The sequence below is a fragment of the Medicago sativa genome, chromosome 7 (assembly GCF_051527215.1).
Source record: "Medicago sativa cultivar Bolivia chromosome 7, Bolivia_mono, whole genome shotgun sequence".
Lineage (NCBI taxonomy): Eukaryota > Viridiplantae > Streptophyta > Magnoliopsida > Fabales > Fabaceae > Medicago > Medicago sativa.
This window is the reverse complement of record NC_140755.1, coordinates 62,359,170-62,376,940: the sequence shown is the minus strand read 5'-3', so window position 1 is coordinate 62,376,940 and position 17,771 is coordinate 62,359,170. Positions and strand designations below refer to the sequence as shown.

The window sequence follows — 17,771 nt, the reverse complement described above, 5'->3', positions numbered from 1 at the left end:
GGAATCGATAAAAAAAAAAAGTGCAAAAATACTTGTGTTTGAATGAGATCGAGTGTGTTAAAAATAATACTTCTATCTGTTTTTTTTTTTTGGGTAATATTTATATGTATATAGTAGTACATTATCATTATTGATTTAATTATCTAAGAAGTTGTAAAAGGTGTTTTATGAGAATTATTGCTAAAGTTAATTCCCACACTTTTTTATCTAAAGTATTATACTAGTTGTCTAGAAAGAAAAAAAAAAATCTAAATATTATATGAAAAAACGTGTTGTTAATTTTGACTTTATTATTTTTGCTTATTTTATGTCCCCAATTTTATTTGCATGTACCAATGGGAAAGTAATGAAAACAAGGAACTGGGATTTGGGAATGCACATGGGTGTGCTGTGTGGAGTTATGACGTACGGAGTATACACCATTTTGATCTTCCTGTGTTCTTTATGATTGTTATGATTCTTTTTTCAACATTGATTTAGTTTGTTTTTTCTACTATAATATCCATGCATTTTGAATTGTAATTGCCTTTCATTTCATGACCCTTCTTCCTTTTTCTTACATTACATCCATGACTCTTCAGATTTTACAAATATAAACTGGTTTTCTTTTCTCTCATTACTTATTAGGTTAGATAGTACTAAGAAATTGCATGCAATTTCATGCCCTTATATTTCTTACGTACGTCCTTTTTTTAAATTGCAAGTATATACCACTATTGCCACACTATATATATTATATATATGAGAGAGGATATTCATTCATTCAAATTAATAAAGTGCATCGATACAATACAAATTCAAAGTTCCTAAAAAAAAGAATGAATTTGCAAACAAACTCACATCATCCACGTTAATAGCATAAACGGCAAAGCACATATGCCAACAAATATGACTATATTTAAGTCTCTGAAATATTTATGTCTTCGGATTTACAACGTTGACGATGTCAAAGTCATTGTTGAATCTGCACTTACTTAAACCTAATTTCTACCTAAATCAAATAAATACCGCCTTAAGATGGAAAATAAAAAACACATCGTAAAAATATGGGAAATCAAAACAAACAAAGTCATACAAAGATGACGAAATCACAAAAACAAACGAAAAAATATTGAAAAGAAAGAAAAACAATTCAGATTGGTAATTTTGTGTCAAAGTTGACCATAAATCAGCATATCAAAAAGAAAAAAAAATGTTGGCCGTTATCGTTTAATAAGGAGAAGAGAGAGTGGGGTTTGCTGGTTTACAATTAAATTATTTGATTGGTAATGAAGAATATATTGGAAAAAAAATTAAGCGAAATTTTCAAAGTAGAAGAAAATGTTACAACAAAATTGTTTATAAATATTTAAAAGTTTTTATAATTCAATGAAATAAAGAATTATTAATTTGTAAATAAAATTGTTTTGTATAAAGGGTAAATTTAGAAAGAAAAAATTCATCCTAAATCTTTGTATCTCCTTTATTTATAACTAGCGGAAAGATTGACACTCACATGTCCATCTTTCTGTTCGTTTCATTGTGCTAATATTTATAAACTATGAACAGTTTTTTTTATAAATTTTTTATTTGATTATAAATATAAATATAGGTGTTTGTGACTTTTAAATTATAACAATCCCAACAAACCATGTTTATCTATTTTAATGACACCAACAATATAACAAATATAATATATATTTTTATCTTTTTTTTAATGACACCAACAATAAACATTATTATAGAAAAATTTATTTAACGATATAATTGAGATAGTAAAAAATTCAGCCCAAATTCATTATTCCTTTTACTAGACCATCGACCCGTGCTCCGCACGGGTCATACCAGCTAAATACACTATAAATAAACTTATGTGCTGTAAAAACTAACTTAAATATTATACCAATTATTTTCTCCTCTTGTGTAGAATTCAACACATCTTTGAAAGCCATGAAATCAAATGCATTCTTTGGTATTTTTAGATGTGTTAACCTTAGTAAACTTAAGAGTTTTGCATCATGGTTATTTTATACTTGTGAGTTATCAACCCGTAAGATCCATCGTTAAAACCAATCATTAGGTTGAACCCTCTTCAACCATTCCTTTGATGATGGACACTAAATATTTCCTAACTAACAACATGTACTTTTCCACCCTACAAAATGGACATACAAAAAAAAAATAAGTTTAGTCTACATTTATTAACATTTTTATACGAAGTAAAGGTCAATCTGTGTGAAAAATAAAGGGATACACATAGCACACCTTTTCATCGACCAAAAGCATGTTCATGAATATGATCTCAGTTGGATGGTCCTTGTCAGTTATGCACCAGAGATGAGGAACACGGACAATGAGCTTGATTGAGATCCTTTTTTCCCACCTAAGATATCGGAAATTTTGGTGTAACGTTCAGCCATTGTTATGTAAAATATAAAGCTAAGTTTGTGGGTGTGTTTTAAAATTTTTCTATCACAACTATTTATATAGCAACATCAAGTTAAGATGTTAAGTTTTACTTCAAAGTTAGCTGATTTTGAATACATGAAAGGCTGTCATAAATATATAAGACTCTGCCACTAAACATGTAGTGGACATTCACCTCCAATGAGTGTTAAGCATGCTGAGTGAGCACATTAATTGTAGTGCAGTTAAAACTAAACTGTAAACACATCTCAAGGGCTATTTTCACGCCTATCCAAATATGATACAACATGTGAGGGCACCTGGCATTTATTACTGTCTAGTACCTATGATTTACATATCCAATACAACAATTGGAATGTGAAGTTATGCATTAACTGCTACATTGGTTAACCAAAGCATTGGCCTATTTTTATGTGCAAAACGCATGCATGATCAATGCGCAGCCAAGTCATAATTTATTCAACCTACTAACGGCATTCCTTATAGCTGCATGTATAGATTGGCGCAGCCCTAGTTAATAATTTTTCAAACATGTACAATCCTCTGGTACTTAATATAAAGTACTAATATATCAAAACATCTTTGACCAAAAAAAAAAAATCAAAACATCAATGGCAACATCACTTTAAATATATTAAGGCTTAAATATGTTTTTCGTCCCTGCAAATAGGGCTCGCTTAAAAATTCGTCCCTGAAATCGCTAATCCTTTTTTTTTGCCCCTGCAAAGTTTAATCAGTTAAAAATTCGTCCTTTGACCAAGTTAATGACTGCCACATCATCAAATTACCAAAAATGGCATGGGAAATGACGAAAATACCCCTGGCTTATTTTTTTTTTCCTTCAAAAAAAATTTTTTTCCAAAATTTTGATAATTCTTTTTTAAATTAAAAAAATAATTAAAAGTCAAAAAAAAATTACGGAAAAAAAATGTTAAAATTAAAACTGAAAAATTTTCGGGAAAAATTCGGGAAAAAACTGTTTTTTTTTTTGAAGGAAACAAAAAAAAAAAAAATAAGCCAGGGGTATTTTCGTCATTTCCCATTCCATTTTTGGTAATTTGATGACGTGGCAGTCATTAACTTGGTCAAAGGACGAATTTTTAACTGATTAAACTTTGCAGGGGCAAAAAAAAAGGATTAGCGATTGCAGGGACGAATTTTTAAGCGAGCCCTATTTGCAGGGACGAAAAACATAATTAAGCCATATATTAAAGTACCTAATACGGTGACTATAGTTACTTTTATGATAAATTTGATTAAATAGTACTCCGAATTAAATTTGTAAATTTGTAAGCTGATGTTTTTAAGCTGATGATCAGCTGATTATACTTACAACATATCATATTAAATTTGTAAATATTATAGTTACAAAATCAACATCACCGAATTAAATTTGTTTTATACAGCATTGATAACATGTTTGGTCTGTTACAAAGTTAAACTGCTGAGCTGTTATTAGCTATTTTAATGCGCATGAGATACTACTCAGTAGTCATCTTTTCTGTTTGTGTTAATATTAAGGAAATGTCCAGTTAACTTGCATCTAGTCACAACATGCATGTTGTTTATTTATTTGTGATAGATTATTCAAACAGATATATAAAAGGATGCCGATGATAGATTATCTCAAATTAGTTAAAGCTGGTGTCCACGAAAGTCACGTAAGACCCAATCTGATCACCAAAGTTTGTCATGAACATTTTGGGCACCATCACAGCACCCTGTTTAAATCAAACATAAAGAAAATCAGCACTTTTCATTGTAAACATATCGTAAAAAAATGCATGGCAGAAAATCAAGTAGGTATTTGTATACACATGGAACTCGCAGCAGATGGTCCTGTATTGTAGCCTAAGCTCATTCACAATCTTTTCCACATCAGTGGTTGGATTTGGATTCAAAGGAGCTGTAAAAATATTAAGAGTCAGATAGTTGAAAACATATTAAGTGATAGGGATTGCTTTCTAAAAAAAATGATAATTTTATAAAAAAAAATAAACAGATAGTTACATACCAGTTAAACAAAAGTAAGAGAGAAAGTGCCCTGTGTCTTGTACAGCCATGTATGACACTTGCATGTGTTTACCTTCAATATATATAGAGCCAGATGCAATGGGTTAGAGTCATGGGAATATTAACCACGGTTAGATTCATTTAGTGAAGTGGTTAGGAATCCAAAGGTCACTATATGTATAATATTAATTTGAATTCTTGCAAAAGCATTTAATGAGCCGCACTTAGCTTGCACCACACCCCAATGATTAGAGCTTGGGAGGGAAAATGCAAAAGCAATTAGGGTTAAGCAATTGCTTGACCTAATTAGCTTTTAAAGTAAGTATGATATACAGTAAGATATAAAAATATAGATATAGTATGGGAAGAAAACTTTGATGGTAATTGGTTGGCTAAGTTGGGCGGGCGCAAGGAGTTCTGAGAGTTTGGTGGTTTTCGACAAAGCCCCTCTAGTTATGTCTTCTTTATTGCTTGCTGATGCGATATGCGTCTCTTTTGTCAAGCGTTAGCATAATTCTTTCTTTGTTTTTTATTTTCTTCTTTCCCACTTGTAAACAACAAAAAACAAAAGATTATGTCCAAGTGACCGTTTGTTCACTTTTACAAGTTTGTCCTCCAATATGGTTATTGTTTAAGAGTCCCACATCAGATAAAAGATAGATTGTTATTGTTAAAGAGTTCAACATTGGATAAAAGATGGATTGAACATGTGTTTATAAGTGGAGTCAATCATTTCTTCACATATCGGTTTTGTGCGACTGTGTTAGACTCAACCATGATTTCTAAGATGGTATCAGAGTCTCCGTTAAGATCCATTAGGCCATCTACTATCATGTTTTTGCTATCGGGCCACCCACCATTTTTGTCCACGAACCAAGCCCAATAGTGCTGATCGTGAGGGTGTGTGTTGAAGATTCCTACATCCGATAAAAGATGGTCTAAACATGTGTTTATAAGTGGAGGCAATACTTACCTCACAAGCCGATTTTGTATGCTTGTGATAAGCCCAACCATGATTTCTAAGAGTTATTACTAGACCTTTCTCTTCCAAATTGAGTATGAAAGTTATAATTGTAGGTTTCTGAAGTTGCAAAATTTTATTAATTGAATCCTCTCTTCAATATTCTCTTATTTTCTCCCCTAACGCTTGACCTTTCTCTAAACCTAACTCTCTCTCTCTCTCTCTCTCTCTCTCTCTCTCTCTCTCTCTCTCTCTCTCATGAATTGTTTTTAATGAAGAGAGAGCGAGTTTAAGAGAGATATAAAGAGTTAGGGGAGAGAATGAGAGAATAGTGAAGAAAATGATCCATATCCAAAATTTTATGCCATAATATTTTCAAAAAATATTAGTTATTTGATTGTGTAAATAAGGACAATATTTATCAAATTAAATAGTTTAAACATATATCCTTATTAGATTATTATCATACTCATAATATGAAAGACATGTTCTTCCCGCATCACCCTCTTGCCCGTTGTGATTGTTTCGCCAGTGGGATGTTCAACAAACCGTCAGTGCCGTCATAGTTGTTCCTTTCCCTTGTTATTCTCTGTTTCCACTACTTCTGTTTGTTTGTTTATTCGTCTCTGATCCTCGACCTGGTTTGGTTCACAAGCCCCATATGAGGTGTTCCCAATCGTCGGAACACTTTGTGGGCCACCGTCAATCTGTTCTTCTTGAAGACCTGCTCTCTCAATTCTGGGTCTTGTTGGATTTGGGTTTATATGTTCGCTTGAGTTAGTTTTGGTTAGCCCATTGAACACAGTTTCTATTTCTATGTTGCTCGAAAGGGCGAGGCTTCGTGATCTAGAGTGTTTTAGGTTGTTTCGTGGCCACATGTTGTTGTCGAAGTCGTCTCAGCGAGTTGTCGATGCGTGAAATGCTACTGTGTTTACAGGCAAGTTTATTTGTCGTTATCTAATCCCAGATTTCGGTGCTCGACATTTTTCACATTACATTCTTTTTGCAATTTGGTTTCATGCCCGTACGCGGATGCGCTGAATTGTATAGTGGTCTGTGAGTGTCTGACTCTGAATTTGGACTGTAATCTACTTTAATTTTTTCTATTTACCTTATGGTTGTATTTTGTCACGCATTCGGGTTGCTTGTTTTTTGGTTCATTGGCTCGTCGGGCCTTATGTCCCCCTAATCTTTTGTATTGTTTATGTTTAATAAATCTATTTAGGGTGTTGCAAATCGAAATGCACCCCATTTGCTTAAAATAATAATATGGTAGACATGTAATCTTTTTTGTTATTAACCCTCCAGTTTTTAGGGAATGAGACCTTAGTAATTCAAAGTTCCTGAGATAAGTATAGTCTGATCAAGAATTGTTCTATCCAAAAATCGAACTCGAATTCTCATATTCGATTCATGATTTGATAAAGTTTATTAATCACTTGAATCCAATTATTTGGTTGGTAGACATACAGTCTGATCCAAGGTGGATCTCAAAGGAGGTCGTTAAAGTTTTTCTATTTATTTTCGGCATAATATTTCGTTTCATTTTGAAAAACTTTTGCCAATAAAGGGTCACCTGAATGATCATTAAAGCATTTGTAACCGAAAAAATTAAAGCGTTTTATGTAATTGGTTAGAATCATTTAATCAATTAAACTCAGTTGCTTAATCGGTTAAGAGTCACTTAACTAGTTAAAACATCATGTGTAATAGATTGAATATGAGCAAAATGATCAAAGTCATATATAATACTTCCTAACTAACAACAATTCCTCTTGTACAAAAAATAGTACTCAACAATTTCAACCATACTTGTTATTAATCCAAGACAAAACGTGTTCATGTATGAACAAATTGGGTAAGTATGTTGCTAGCAAGTAGCAAGATGACTAAAAGTGAAGTGAATAATTTGTTCACGCTTGAGAGACGAGACCCATTTATTTGTAGTGATGCATTTTGATTAGATTAATATATGTTTACCTTATGTAATTTTTTTTAAGGAGTGTTTACCTTATGTAATATTAACGGTTTTTGGTTTATTTTATGTAAAAAAAATTATTTAGATTTCAATCCTGTAATTTTGAGATTCTTCAATTTTGGACATTCATGAATTTTGACCGTATAAAATCGATGATATGATAAAGGTAAACTGAAATTCGCTCAAGTTACAAGGGCAAAAGTACCTTAAATTTATGAAAACTCATGTATTTGTACACTAAATTATTTAATTTTTTAATGAATAACTTCCTAATTGAGAATTTAGGCAAAATATCTATTTTGGTCCTTTAAGTTTGACAAAAATACCGGATTAGTCCTTTAAATTTTTTAAACTTCAAATATGTTTTTATTACCCTTTTAAGGACCTATTTGAATCATAAAAACTTAAAAAACTTCAAATATGTGCATTAAATAACAACTTAAAGGATCTATTTAAAACTTAAAAAAACTTAAATGACTTATTTGAAACTTAGAAAAACTTAAAAAAATCTATTTGAAACTTAAAAAACTTAAAGACAAACCCGATATTTTTGTCAAATTTAAATGATCAAAATATGTATTTTACCATTCTTTTTTGGTCAAGTAGTCTAGTGGCTAGAACTTACACACTTTGAATGTGGAGAAGTGTGATGTCTGACGTTCGAACCTCGATCTCTACCCATATATATAATACGTAATATCTCTACCAACTGAGTTAAACTCACGAGAATTATTTTACCATTTATTTATGATGCCAAAGTATAAACATCGTGACATTCACTTCGTTATGATCAAAATAAACATTTTGAAGTAATTGATATTGCTCAAATAAGAGGCCCACAAATTGGATGTTAAATAACTTCTATGCTAAATGAGTAATGCTATATCACACGACCGTTTAGCCACACGACATGCACGACAAGGCAATTTTTCATTACTCATGGTAACTTTATGGATTTTCAATAAATAAAATAATATAAATTTTGATACAACAGCCTCTCTGTGTCTATCTCTCACTCACATTTTTATCCTCCTCTCTCTTTCTCGGATTGTTGGGATTGCTTTCTTCATGAATCATTATTTCTGGGATAAATTTTCCTTTAAAAAAAAATGATTGGCTAGTTTCAAGGATTTATAGTCTCGTCTCGTCGTTGTTGCCCGCTCATTCATGTCTCGCCAATGCCAGTTCCGTCGTCTTTGTCTTCATTGTCGCCGCACGACTACAATTTGCTACTGCGACATCTCTTCCACCGACATCAGAGGATGGGGTAAAACCGGAGAAACTGGCGACTATCTACGGGGGTACGATGTAGGTGACTGTACAGTGGAGTCGCATTTGAGGAAGAAAAGGTGTTTGATGGTTGTGTTTTTCGTTGATAACAGAGCTTTGTTTTCTACCATAAGACAATTTTAGAGCTTTGGTAACAATAAGCCCTTTGTTATGGTGTTTTTGACTTCACGATTTACTGAAACAATTTTTTTTTTTCTTTTTAAAGGGGACCAAATGATTTTAGAATTTAATATAGTTGACTTGTCAAATGCAAAATCAATCGTGGGATATGCACGAAAAAATGTGTCGTGCTTTTAATCATTTCCCATGCTAAATAAAACTAAACTTTGCTTGTATTGTGGATAACACGAATCATGGTAATAGCGTGAAATCAAGAGCGGGACCTGCTTATTCTCTCATATAATTTTTTTTTTTTGTTGCTTATGTCTTTAAATGATGCAATGCATCATGTGCTTTTTGCCATTACTTCTCCCTAAATTGATCTTCAACTTGCATTGCTCATTCTGACCTTAAACAGTATAACATCAGGAAGAAGCATGTGTGATGCACATGCACATCAGTTCATGTTTCTATTAATAATGGATAGATAGATGGCCCCCAAAACATTTCTTGTAAGAAAAGGTAAAACAAAACAAAAAAACTAACCAATTAAATTATTTCAAAAAATGCTTCTAAAATGAGTAAAATAAGAAACTTAAAAATAATAATAATTAGAAACTCCCAAAATAATTAGAAACTTCCAAAATAATAATAATAATAATAATTGCCGCCTATTTAAGTCCTACAAAGTTCGAAAAATTAGTCTCCACAAGTTGCGCGCGGATGATAGCCAATTTATAAGGAAAAAAACAATTTAAAGTAGGAATAGTTGATCTTTATCCGGCGTACTCAGCAAATGTAATTTCAAAAAACTTCAAAATCATTTTATAAAAAATACTTTATAATAAGCGAGTTCAAACATATTATGTTTGCATAGATAGTGACTTGATTTTAAAGTTAAAATTTCCTCCATAAATAAACTACATGTATATTCATCACAAATTGTAGTAAAAATACTTTTTTTTCATTAATATGCGTACTCCCTCCCAAATGAATTATAAGTGAAAATTAATCAAATTATGCATTAAAAAAAATAGTTGATTGTATTTCATTTAAACAGTACTTATGCGTAATTTCTAGTTGAATTGAAAAATATCAAAATTGTTAGACCGAGTATCTATGGTGCTTTAGATTCGAAACCAAAATCTCACTTTTGTGTGTATTTTGAGTGGTATTTAGCTTACTACTCTATATGCATAATAAAAATCTACACAATCCTTATAAAAGAAATAAATCCATTTCCTAAATTATCCTCCAATTTATTGGAAATGAAAAATTCTAAGATTTAAAAATGTTGAATGCACAATTTTAAACACAATTTTTTTACCTAATTATTTTGTTTGGGTGAAAATCAGGTATCCTCAACGCGCAATTGTTGCATGACCAAAACTGAATTCGAATTCAATACCTTGATTAAGTTAGAAGAAACTCGCACCATCTCATTAATTTCTCGAACTAGAAAGAATCGCAATGGGTTGTAAATCTGGGGTTCGAACCCCAGCTCTTACACATAATATCTCTGTTAATTATCAATTGAACTACACTCCCAGGACGTAAATGTATCCTTCTACTAATCTATTTTCTTTTTAAAAACTTAATCAAAATTCCAATTCCAATTTCCAACAATAAAATCACATTCACCATAAATCAAAAAAGACTATAGGATCACATGTAAAAGAGAAAAGCAAAGTAGGCCTTTTTTTTTTTTTTTTTTTTGTGTTTGGTGAATAGAAGGCCCATTAATTAGATGGTAAGCAACAACTTCAAAAAAAAAAAAAAAAAACTACTGCACCTGCAGGTCCATAACCTAATTCCACCACTCCTTAGCCTCCCTCCATAAGTACCCCCTCCCCTTCACACTTTCCACTCATCCCCAAATCAAACAACACAACCTACTCACTCACACATCCCTCCCCTCTCTCTCTCTCTAACCAACCCTTTCTCTCTCTTGCAATGGCTGGAATTCTTCTCCTCACCATTGCAACATTAGCCACACTTTTTGCTGCAACAACTGCTAGAATCCCTGGTGTTTATACTGGTGGCCCTTGGACAAGTGCTCATGCTACTTTCTATGGTGGTAGTGATGCCTCTGGAACAATGGGTATAACAACCTTTAACTCTGTTTTTCCTCTGTTTTCCCCTGTTTTCCTCTGTTTTCTACTACTCCTTTTCCTCAAATCACCTCCACCTTCTTATTCATCACTCCAAACACCATTTTGCATTATTAATTTCACACAAAATCTACTCACATGCAACAGTTTTTGAAGCATATTTTGCTAAGTTCCTATTTTCTTTTACATTTTCTCACTAAAATGTTGTTCTGTTTCATAATTTCATATCCATTCTCCAAACCCATTTCTAGTACTAACCCAAGTTTTCATTTTTATGCTACCCTTATACTCAAAACCCATTTCCTTAACATAAAGTTACAATCTTTCCTTCAAATTTTTCCATTCATATACACTTTTGATTAATTGCACATAACTCCATTTATTTCATTAAAAAACACAAAACTCAACTTTATTATTTTTTAATCAAGATTTCTAAATTACTTCTACTACACTTTTGATTAAAAGCGTGTCCGGTGGTATCTGACACGACACTGACACACATAAACATTTAGTTAATTTATGTTTTTTGAAACTTTTACTCATATCGTGTCTGGTGTCTATGTCTGTATCAGAGCAATGAACTTTATGCTAATTATTATATTATTTTGGTTATTTTCAGGCGGTGCTTGTGGATATGGCAACCTATACAGCCAAGGCTATGGAGTAAACACAGCAGCACTAAGCACAGCACTATTCAACAATGGCTTAAGTTGTGGAGCATGCTTTGAACTCAAGTGTGATCAAGATCCACGTTGGTGTAACCCTGGAAACCCATCAATCTTAATCACTGCAACAAACTTTTGTCCTCCAAATTTTGCTCAACCTAGTGACAATGGTGGCTGGTGCAACCCACCTAGACCTCACTTTGATCTTGCTATGCCTATGTTCCTCAAGATCGCTCAGTATCGTGCCGGAATCGTCCCCGTCGCTTACCGCCGGTGAGTTTGATCAGAAACCCTTCTTTTGTCTTTGGTTTTGCTTTGTTGGGTTGCTTTGAAGTTCAAAACTTTTTCATTGTTTTGTAGTGCAGAAAATAAGGGAAAAAAATTAAGATTGGAAGAGAATTTTGTTCTTTCTTTAAATGATTCCTTTAATATAATTGTCGTGTCCGTAGACAAAGTGGTAAACATCACATGAATTCACGCACATAAAGTTAGTCTAGGGTTTGAGAACCCGAGACGTCACATATATCTGGTTTAATAATTTCGGCATTTGTAAGTTGAACAATGCATTTTAAAATGATGAAATATGTATTTGTTTTCTCTTATAAAATGATGAAATATGTATTTGTTTTCTCTTATAAATATGTCATAAAAAAATAAACTTTGACATATTTATACATTAAAGGTTATTAAATAGACTATTAAATACACTACTAGTTTTTTCATTTATTAATAAATGACTTGTAATAAATTAGTAATTTTCTTTTTGGAAATTTCTGAAATTATGAGCTTGCATAGTTAAGGAACCGCCCCCACAGATAGTACAAAACACAGAAAATGTGAAAAAAAGTTTGCTTTTTTTTGCCAAAGTTTTCTTTCCAATATTGTTTGTTTTCTTAGGAAACAAACAAGAAATTGTGTTAGAATCTCCTCAGCTGTTTTATCATAGTCCCATTCAACTGTTTTGTCAATTTCACACACATTAATAGGAACCAAGAGACATTTTTTCCTTCTAGCCATGTTGAGTAATAAATATTTTGTGTTAGTAAACTTTTTATGAGAACCATTAAGGTTACTAATATTGCAATTAGATGCATATTTCGTGTATAGATAAAAAAAAAAACTAATTTGGTGAAAGTGTATTTTAATTTGATTCTTATTTGTGAAATTAATATTTTACCAAATTCATTTAATTTCATTTATCACCTTTGTTCTTTATCACTTTTGTGTTCTTTCGGTGTTTTGGTACATATGCTTTACTGTTTCGGTGGTCAGTGCCAAATGACAAAAATAACCTAAATATAGCAACAAACCTAGTTCTTTTGGGGTATTATGGTCATTCTAACACTTTATTTCACTTTAGTAGTACTACTTTGAGGGTATCCTAGTAATTATCTATCTTATAGAAAAATACATAATTCCGGAAAATATGGATTTAAAGTCAGAAAAAACATCTTTAACAGTTCCATACCTATGTTAGGTCACACATCCTTAGAAAAAAGGTTCAATTTTTTGGGGCTTTGTAACAACAAATAAAAATTACATGTACTCCCTCCGTCCCATATTAAGTGACCTAGTTGACCATGTCACGTATGCCAATGCACAATTTTGAACTTAAATATCTTTAATAATTTATTAAAAAAAATTATGAAAATTTAATATTTTGAAAATATTCATCGTGACGAATCCAACAAGATCTTATATGCTATATTTTGTATTTATGTATTAATAGAAAAATGAGGTCAAAACATGTTATATGAATAGTGCACTTTTTAAAACTAGGTCATTTAAAACGGGACGGAGGGAGTACCTTACTCACTTCAAATTCCTAGAATAATTCAGTTCAACTACTTGAATCATGACTAATTTGTTTAATTTTAAATTTGATAGTTACATTTAACAGTATCCATGCAAACTAAAATACTCAATCTTTTAGTAAATAATTTTATTGCATATTATACATTAGTTGGACAGTATGGCACATGTCATATCATTATTTATTGATAAAATGTTTTGACATAGTTTTATTTGATTGAATTGCAGGGTACCATGCAGAAAAGCAGGAGGCATAAGATTCACAATCAATGGTTTCCGTTACTTTAACTTGGTTCTAGTCACCAACGTCGCGGGTGCAGGGGATATCGTGCGCGTGAGTGTTAAAGGAACCAACACCGCATGGATGCCAATGAGTCGTAACTGGGGCCAAAACTGGCAATCCAATGCAGTCTTTGTTGGCCAGGCCCTCTCTTTTAGGGTTACCGGCAGTGACCGTCGTACATCAACATCGATGAACATTGCACCGCCTCATTGGCAATTTGGACAAACCTTCACCGGAAAGAATTTCCGAGTCTAAAAAGAAGGAAACAAATTTAAAGAAAAACCAATATTTTCTATTGTCCTATTTTTGACTTGTTTGTTTAAGTTTCCCTCCTTCAAATTTTCCTTTATTTTCCCGGGAAAATTTTGAAGTGGGTATAGTAGTAGTAGTAGGGTTTCAAAAAGAAAGTTAAAGTTGGGTAGTTTTAGGAAAAGTAAAGGTAAAAGTGATATTTTATATTATTAGTTTAATATATGAAATGTAAGATGAATGGGAGGGGGGTGTTTGTATTAAATGTTATAAAGTGTAATGTGATGGGTGATGCTGGTATATTTATTACCCAGCATTGAAACCCATTTCTTTATGTTTTTTTTTACTCAAAAGTGTGTATAGGGTTGAAGAGGTTGCAAGGATAATGAACATGTAACCCGCAGCTCTAGTTTTATTATTATCAACTATAAAGTTTGGTACCTTATAAATAATGATATAAAATATTTAAGTTGTTATAATTGCTCCTTTTTTTTGTTATAATTGTTAGTTGAGATTTTCTTTTACCGTTTGTTGCTTGTTAATTTTGACTTAGTTGGTAAGCTTTCTTTTTAATTAAATAATAAACATTGCTTTAAAAATCAACTAAAGTATGGATCCATATGGTTTTGGGATTTAATGATTTGAACAATGGAGAAATTAAACTGGTCACTGATTTACAGAATTAGATAATGATCAAATTTTGAAAAATATAATTTGTTTTAGTATAGTAAGTTGTATAAAATATTGAGTTTACTTTAGTAGATTTGGGTTGATGTCAGTTGAAAGGATTAGAATATTGACAGTTATCTAAACGTCCTTAAGAATATACTATTTTTAGTTATACAGTTACACTCTAAGGATTTTGCTTCTCGACAACAAATTACACTTTAAGGAAATTGAGTGATATAAACCTAAAATCAGTGGCTTATGATGTTTTCACAATGCTTGGGGTCTTTACATAAGACTTTCAAATTTAAAGGCTACCTCTTTAGCTCTTAACTTGTTTTTAAGTTGTAAATATTGGGTGAATAATTCAAACTATATAGATCTAGAGGATTATGCATCCCAAAGGATTATATAGGTCCAGGGCCGGACCTTGGGAAGTGCAAACCGCTCAATGGAGTTGGGCCTCCCCAAGGTATGAGCCTCAAAATAAAATTTATAGCCCAATAGTATTACCTCACTAAAAAAAAAATTATACGGTAGTGATTTTCACATTTCGTTGTACCGTATATATACGATACATTGTATTTATCTTTTAAAAATTTAAATAGAACATTGTTCTTTTAAAAAAAATACATTTTTATTTTATTACGGGCCTCTTTTCACTTAGCCGAGCCTCCAGATTCGTAGAAACGACCTTGTATAGGTCCAGAGGATGATGTATATTTCGTCATGCATTTTTAAAACTTATCAATTCAATAAAGTTTACATAATTATTCTTTCAAAAAAAAAAAGTTTACATAATTATTCACTCATACTTTCACATTAGTGTGTGACTTTTCAACTCAACAATAAATTGATCTTTTAAATTTTAAAAGTGTCAATTAACTCACTTAGCTTATCTTTGATTCCATTTTTGAAGTAGCCAAAATTGATTCTAGAGATGTATAAATGTTTTTTGATAGGTTTGGTTTCTCTGAAATCGAATTGATTTTGCCTCCAAAAATTTATTTTATTTGAAGCTATAAGTTATAGCTTCTACCCACAATAAATTGGTCCAAGTGGTAAGGAACTTGAGCTCGTTAAAGATATGGTTAGGGGTTCGATTTCTGGCTCTTGCGTATGAAAAAAAAAATTGTTGAGAGGGGAGAACCCATCTTGTGTACCCCATAAATTTTCCGACAGAGATTAGTCACTGTTAAACAACGATGGAAACTTCATACCAATATTACGGCAACCCAAAAAAGAAATTATAGTTTCTAATTTTAAAATTGATTTTACACTTCAATTTATTTTTCAATTCACTTTTATAAGGATGTATCCAAACATATACCCCTTTTTTTTTTTTTTAATCTTCAACTCAATTTATACCAAACTCAATCCACTCAAAATCAATTTCTCTAAATGTAGAATCAAACATACACTTAACTTTGACAACATTAATACAAGTTGGGTCTACTCCATCACACTCTGCAACTCACCATATTTACAAATGTGTGTTTCTATCATGAGTGAACCAGAAGTGTAAAGTGGGAATGTGAACATTTAAAAAAGAATAGGATTGAAAGAAAGAAGAGAAAACCAAAACAAAGAACAGAGAAAGAGGAAATAAATGGCTCATAGAGGTAAGTGGGTTTGATCCTTCACATTGTGCACATGTTCTTGACTAGGCATTCTAATTAGTAATTACATAATCGATAGAAATTTCACAAAGATGAGGATTTTTTATTTGGGAAAACTCTAACCTAAAATATGGAAAAATGTTGACCAACGACGATCTTTTCCATGACGGATTGAATTTTTCACACTAGCATAAACCAACATTGTTTATATGCATTTTAACGAAAGAAACCAACTTGTAACTTTGTTAAAATTGCACTATTAATTGTTAAGGGATGAAATTCACACTTTTAACATTTAAGGGACCAATTTGTACCTTAAAAAGTGCAAAAAAATTATCATTATTTGTTAGAAGTATGTGAATAACAAGAAGAGTAAAGATTGGTAGACACCCTTATTGTGTACACCCCTTTGTATCACTCTGAAAAATTTCAGTTAACCAAATATATGGTCTGTGTGACCACATTTTTTCAGTTGCGTGACCACTACTTTTCCAGCATTTAGAAGTTTAAAAATGTGGTCACGCAACTAAAATGCGTGTGACTACTATTTTTTCACTTAGTTAACCAAATAAATAGTGGTCACGCAACTAAAAAAATGTGATCACACATACCATATATTTGGTTAACTTAAATTTTCCAGGGTGATACAAAAGGGTATACACATTAAGGGTGTCTACCTATCATTGCTCTAGCAACAATTCTTCAACTCTCTTTTACCTTAGTATCATTATCTGTAACATTTTTAATGCTGAAGTAACATTGTCCAAATCAGCAAATTATAATTTTTATTAACAAAAATCTTCATTCATCATCTTAATAAAATTAACTCTGAAAATCCCGAATTAAAATTCTTAGGATAAAAGGACAAAGGGTTCAAGTTTTTTTGGTTTATTTATTTTTATAAAAGAAGGTTTAGTTTAGTTGGTTTAGAAGGTTCACCAAGACCAGGGCGGGTCTAAACTAAAAAATGGTTATTTTTTAATGACAAATGTTAATATATTAGTTTTTTTTTTTCTCCGATTGGACCTTAAACTCCTCAACAAATGAGTTGAGCTACACCACTCCCACAAACTCAAAAAAGGCCTACCTAATACTTATATATCATTCATCAAAGAGATTCCCACGTCAATAATGGAAGTCGAGTAAATCTTTGATACTTATATATCATCCATCAAAGAGATTCCCCCATCGGTAGTGGAAGTTGAGTAAGTTTTTGGAGGATATGATAGAACTCATCATCAGCTAATCAACGTGAAGTAAGGTTTTTTTTTTCTTTCTTTTTTTTCTCATTCAATTTATATTCTTTGATTTCACTTTTTTAATAAAGAAAAAAGAAAAGAAAAAGTTTGCGTTAAAAATATGAGCGAAACTATCATTTTCATGTGTGGTCATTTTCTTTTTTCCACAAAAATGATCTATGGTGTTGCCACGCGATTTTCCACAAAAATGATCTATGGTGTTGCCACGCGATTTTTCAGTTAAAAAGCAAGAACAAAGAGTCTATGGGAAGCTATGTTACCCTAATTTCGATTTTTCATGCATTTGGTTATATATGTATCATTTTAATTAGATACCTATTTTGTTTCTTAAGTAAAACTATTTGTTCTTTAATTTAATAT

The 17,771-nt window shown here is 31.6% G+C and overlaps 1 protein-coding gene and 1 long non-coding RNA gene across 2 annotated transcripts; one reads left to right on the top strand and one right to left on the bottom strand.

Moving 5' to 3' along the window:
• Positions 1 to 1,792: 1,792 nt before the first annotated feature.
• LOC146907460 (uncharacterized) lies at positions 1,793 to 4,699 on the bottom strand. The gene is made up of 4 exons (XR_015017663.1): positions 4,421 to 4,699; positions 4,222 to 4,312; positions 2,245 to 4,127; positions 1,793 to 2,134 (listed from the first exon to the last, which is right to left on the bottom strand). It is a non-coding gene; the product is annotated as an uncharacterized LOC146907460 (long non-coding RNA).
• A 5,917-nt stretch (positions 4,700 to 10,616) lies between these two features.
• Positions 10,617 to 14,346, top strand: LOC146907459 (expansin-A6-like). The gene is made up of 3 exons (XM_085723085.1): positions 10,617 to 10,848; positions 11,478 to 11,796; positions 13,564 to 14,346. Exons 1-3 carry the CDS (start codon positions 10,701 to 10,703, stop codon positions 13,871 to 13,873), a joined length of 777 nt encoding a protein of 258 aa, XP_085579211.1. The 5' UTR covers positions 10,617 to 10,700; the 3' UTR covers positions 13,874 to 14,346.
• Positions 14,347 to 17,771: the final 3,425 nt, after the last annotated feature.

Excerpts from the sequence above, each read along its gene's own strand:
- LOC146907459 (XM_085723085.1), top strand. The coding sequence starts at position 10,701 with ATGGCTGGAATTCTTCTCCTCACCATTGCAACATTAGCCACACTTTTT. Across the intron at positions 10,849-11,477 it reads TGATGCCTCTGGAACAATGG|GCGGTGCTTGTGGATATGGC; the intron begins GTATAACAACCT and ends GGTTATTTTCAG. Across the intron at positions 11,797-13,563 it reads GTCCCCGTCGCTTACCGCCG|GGTACCATGCAGAAAAGCAG; the intron begins GTGAGTTTGATC and ends ATTGAATTGCAG.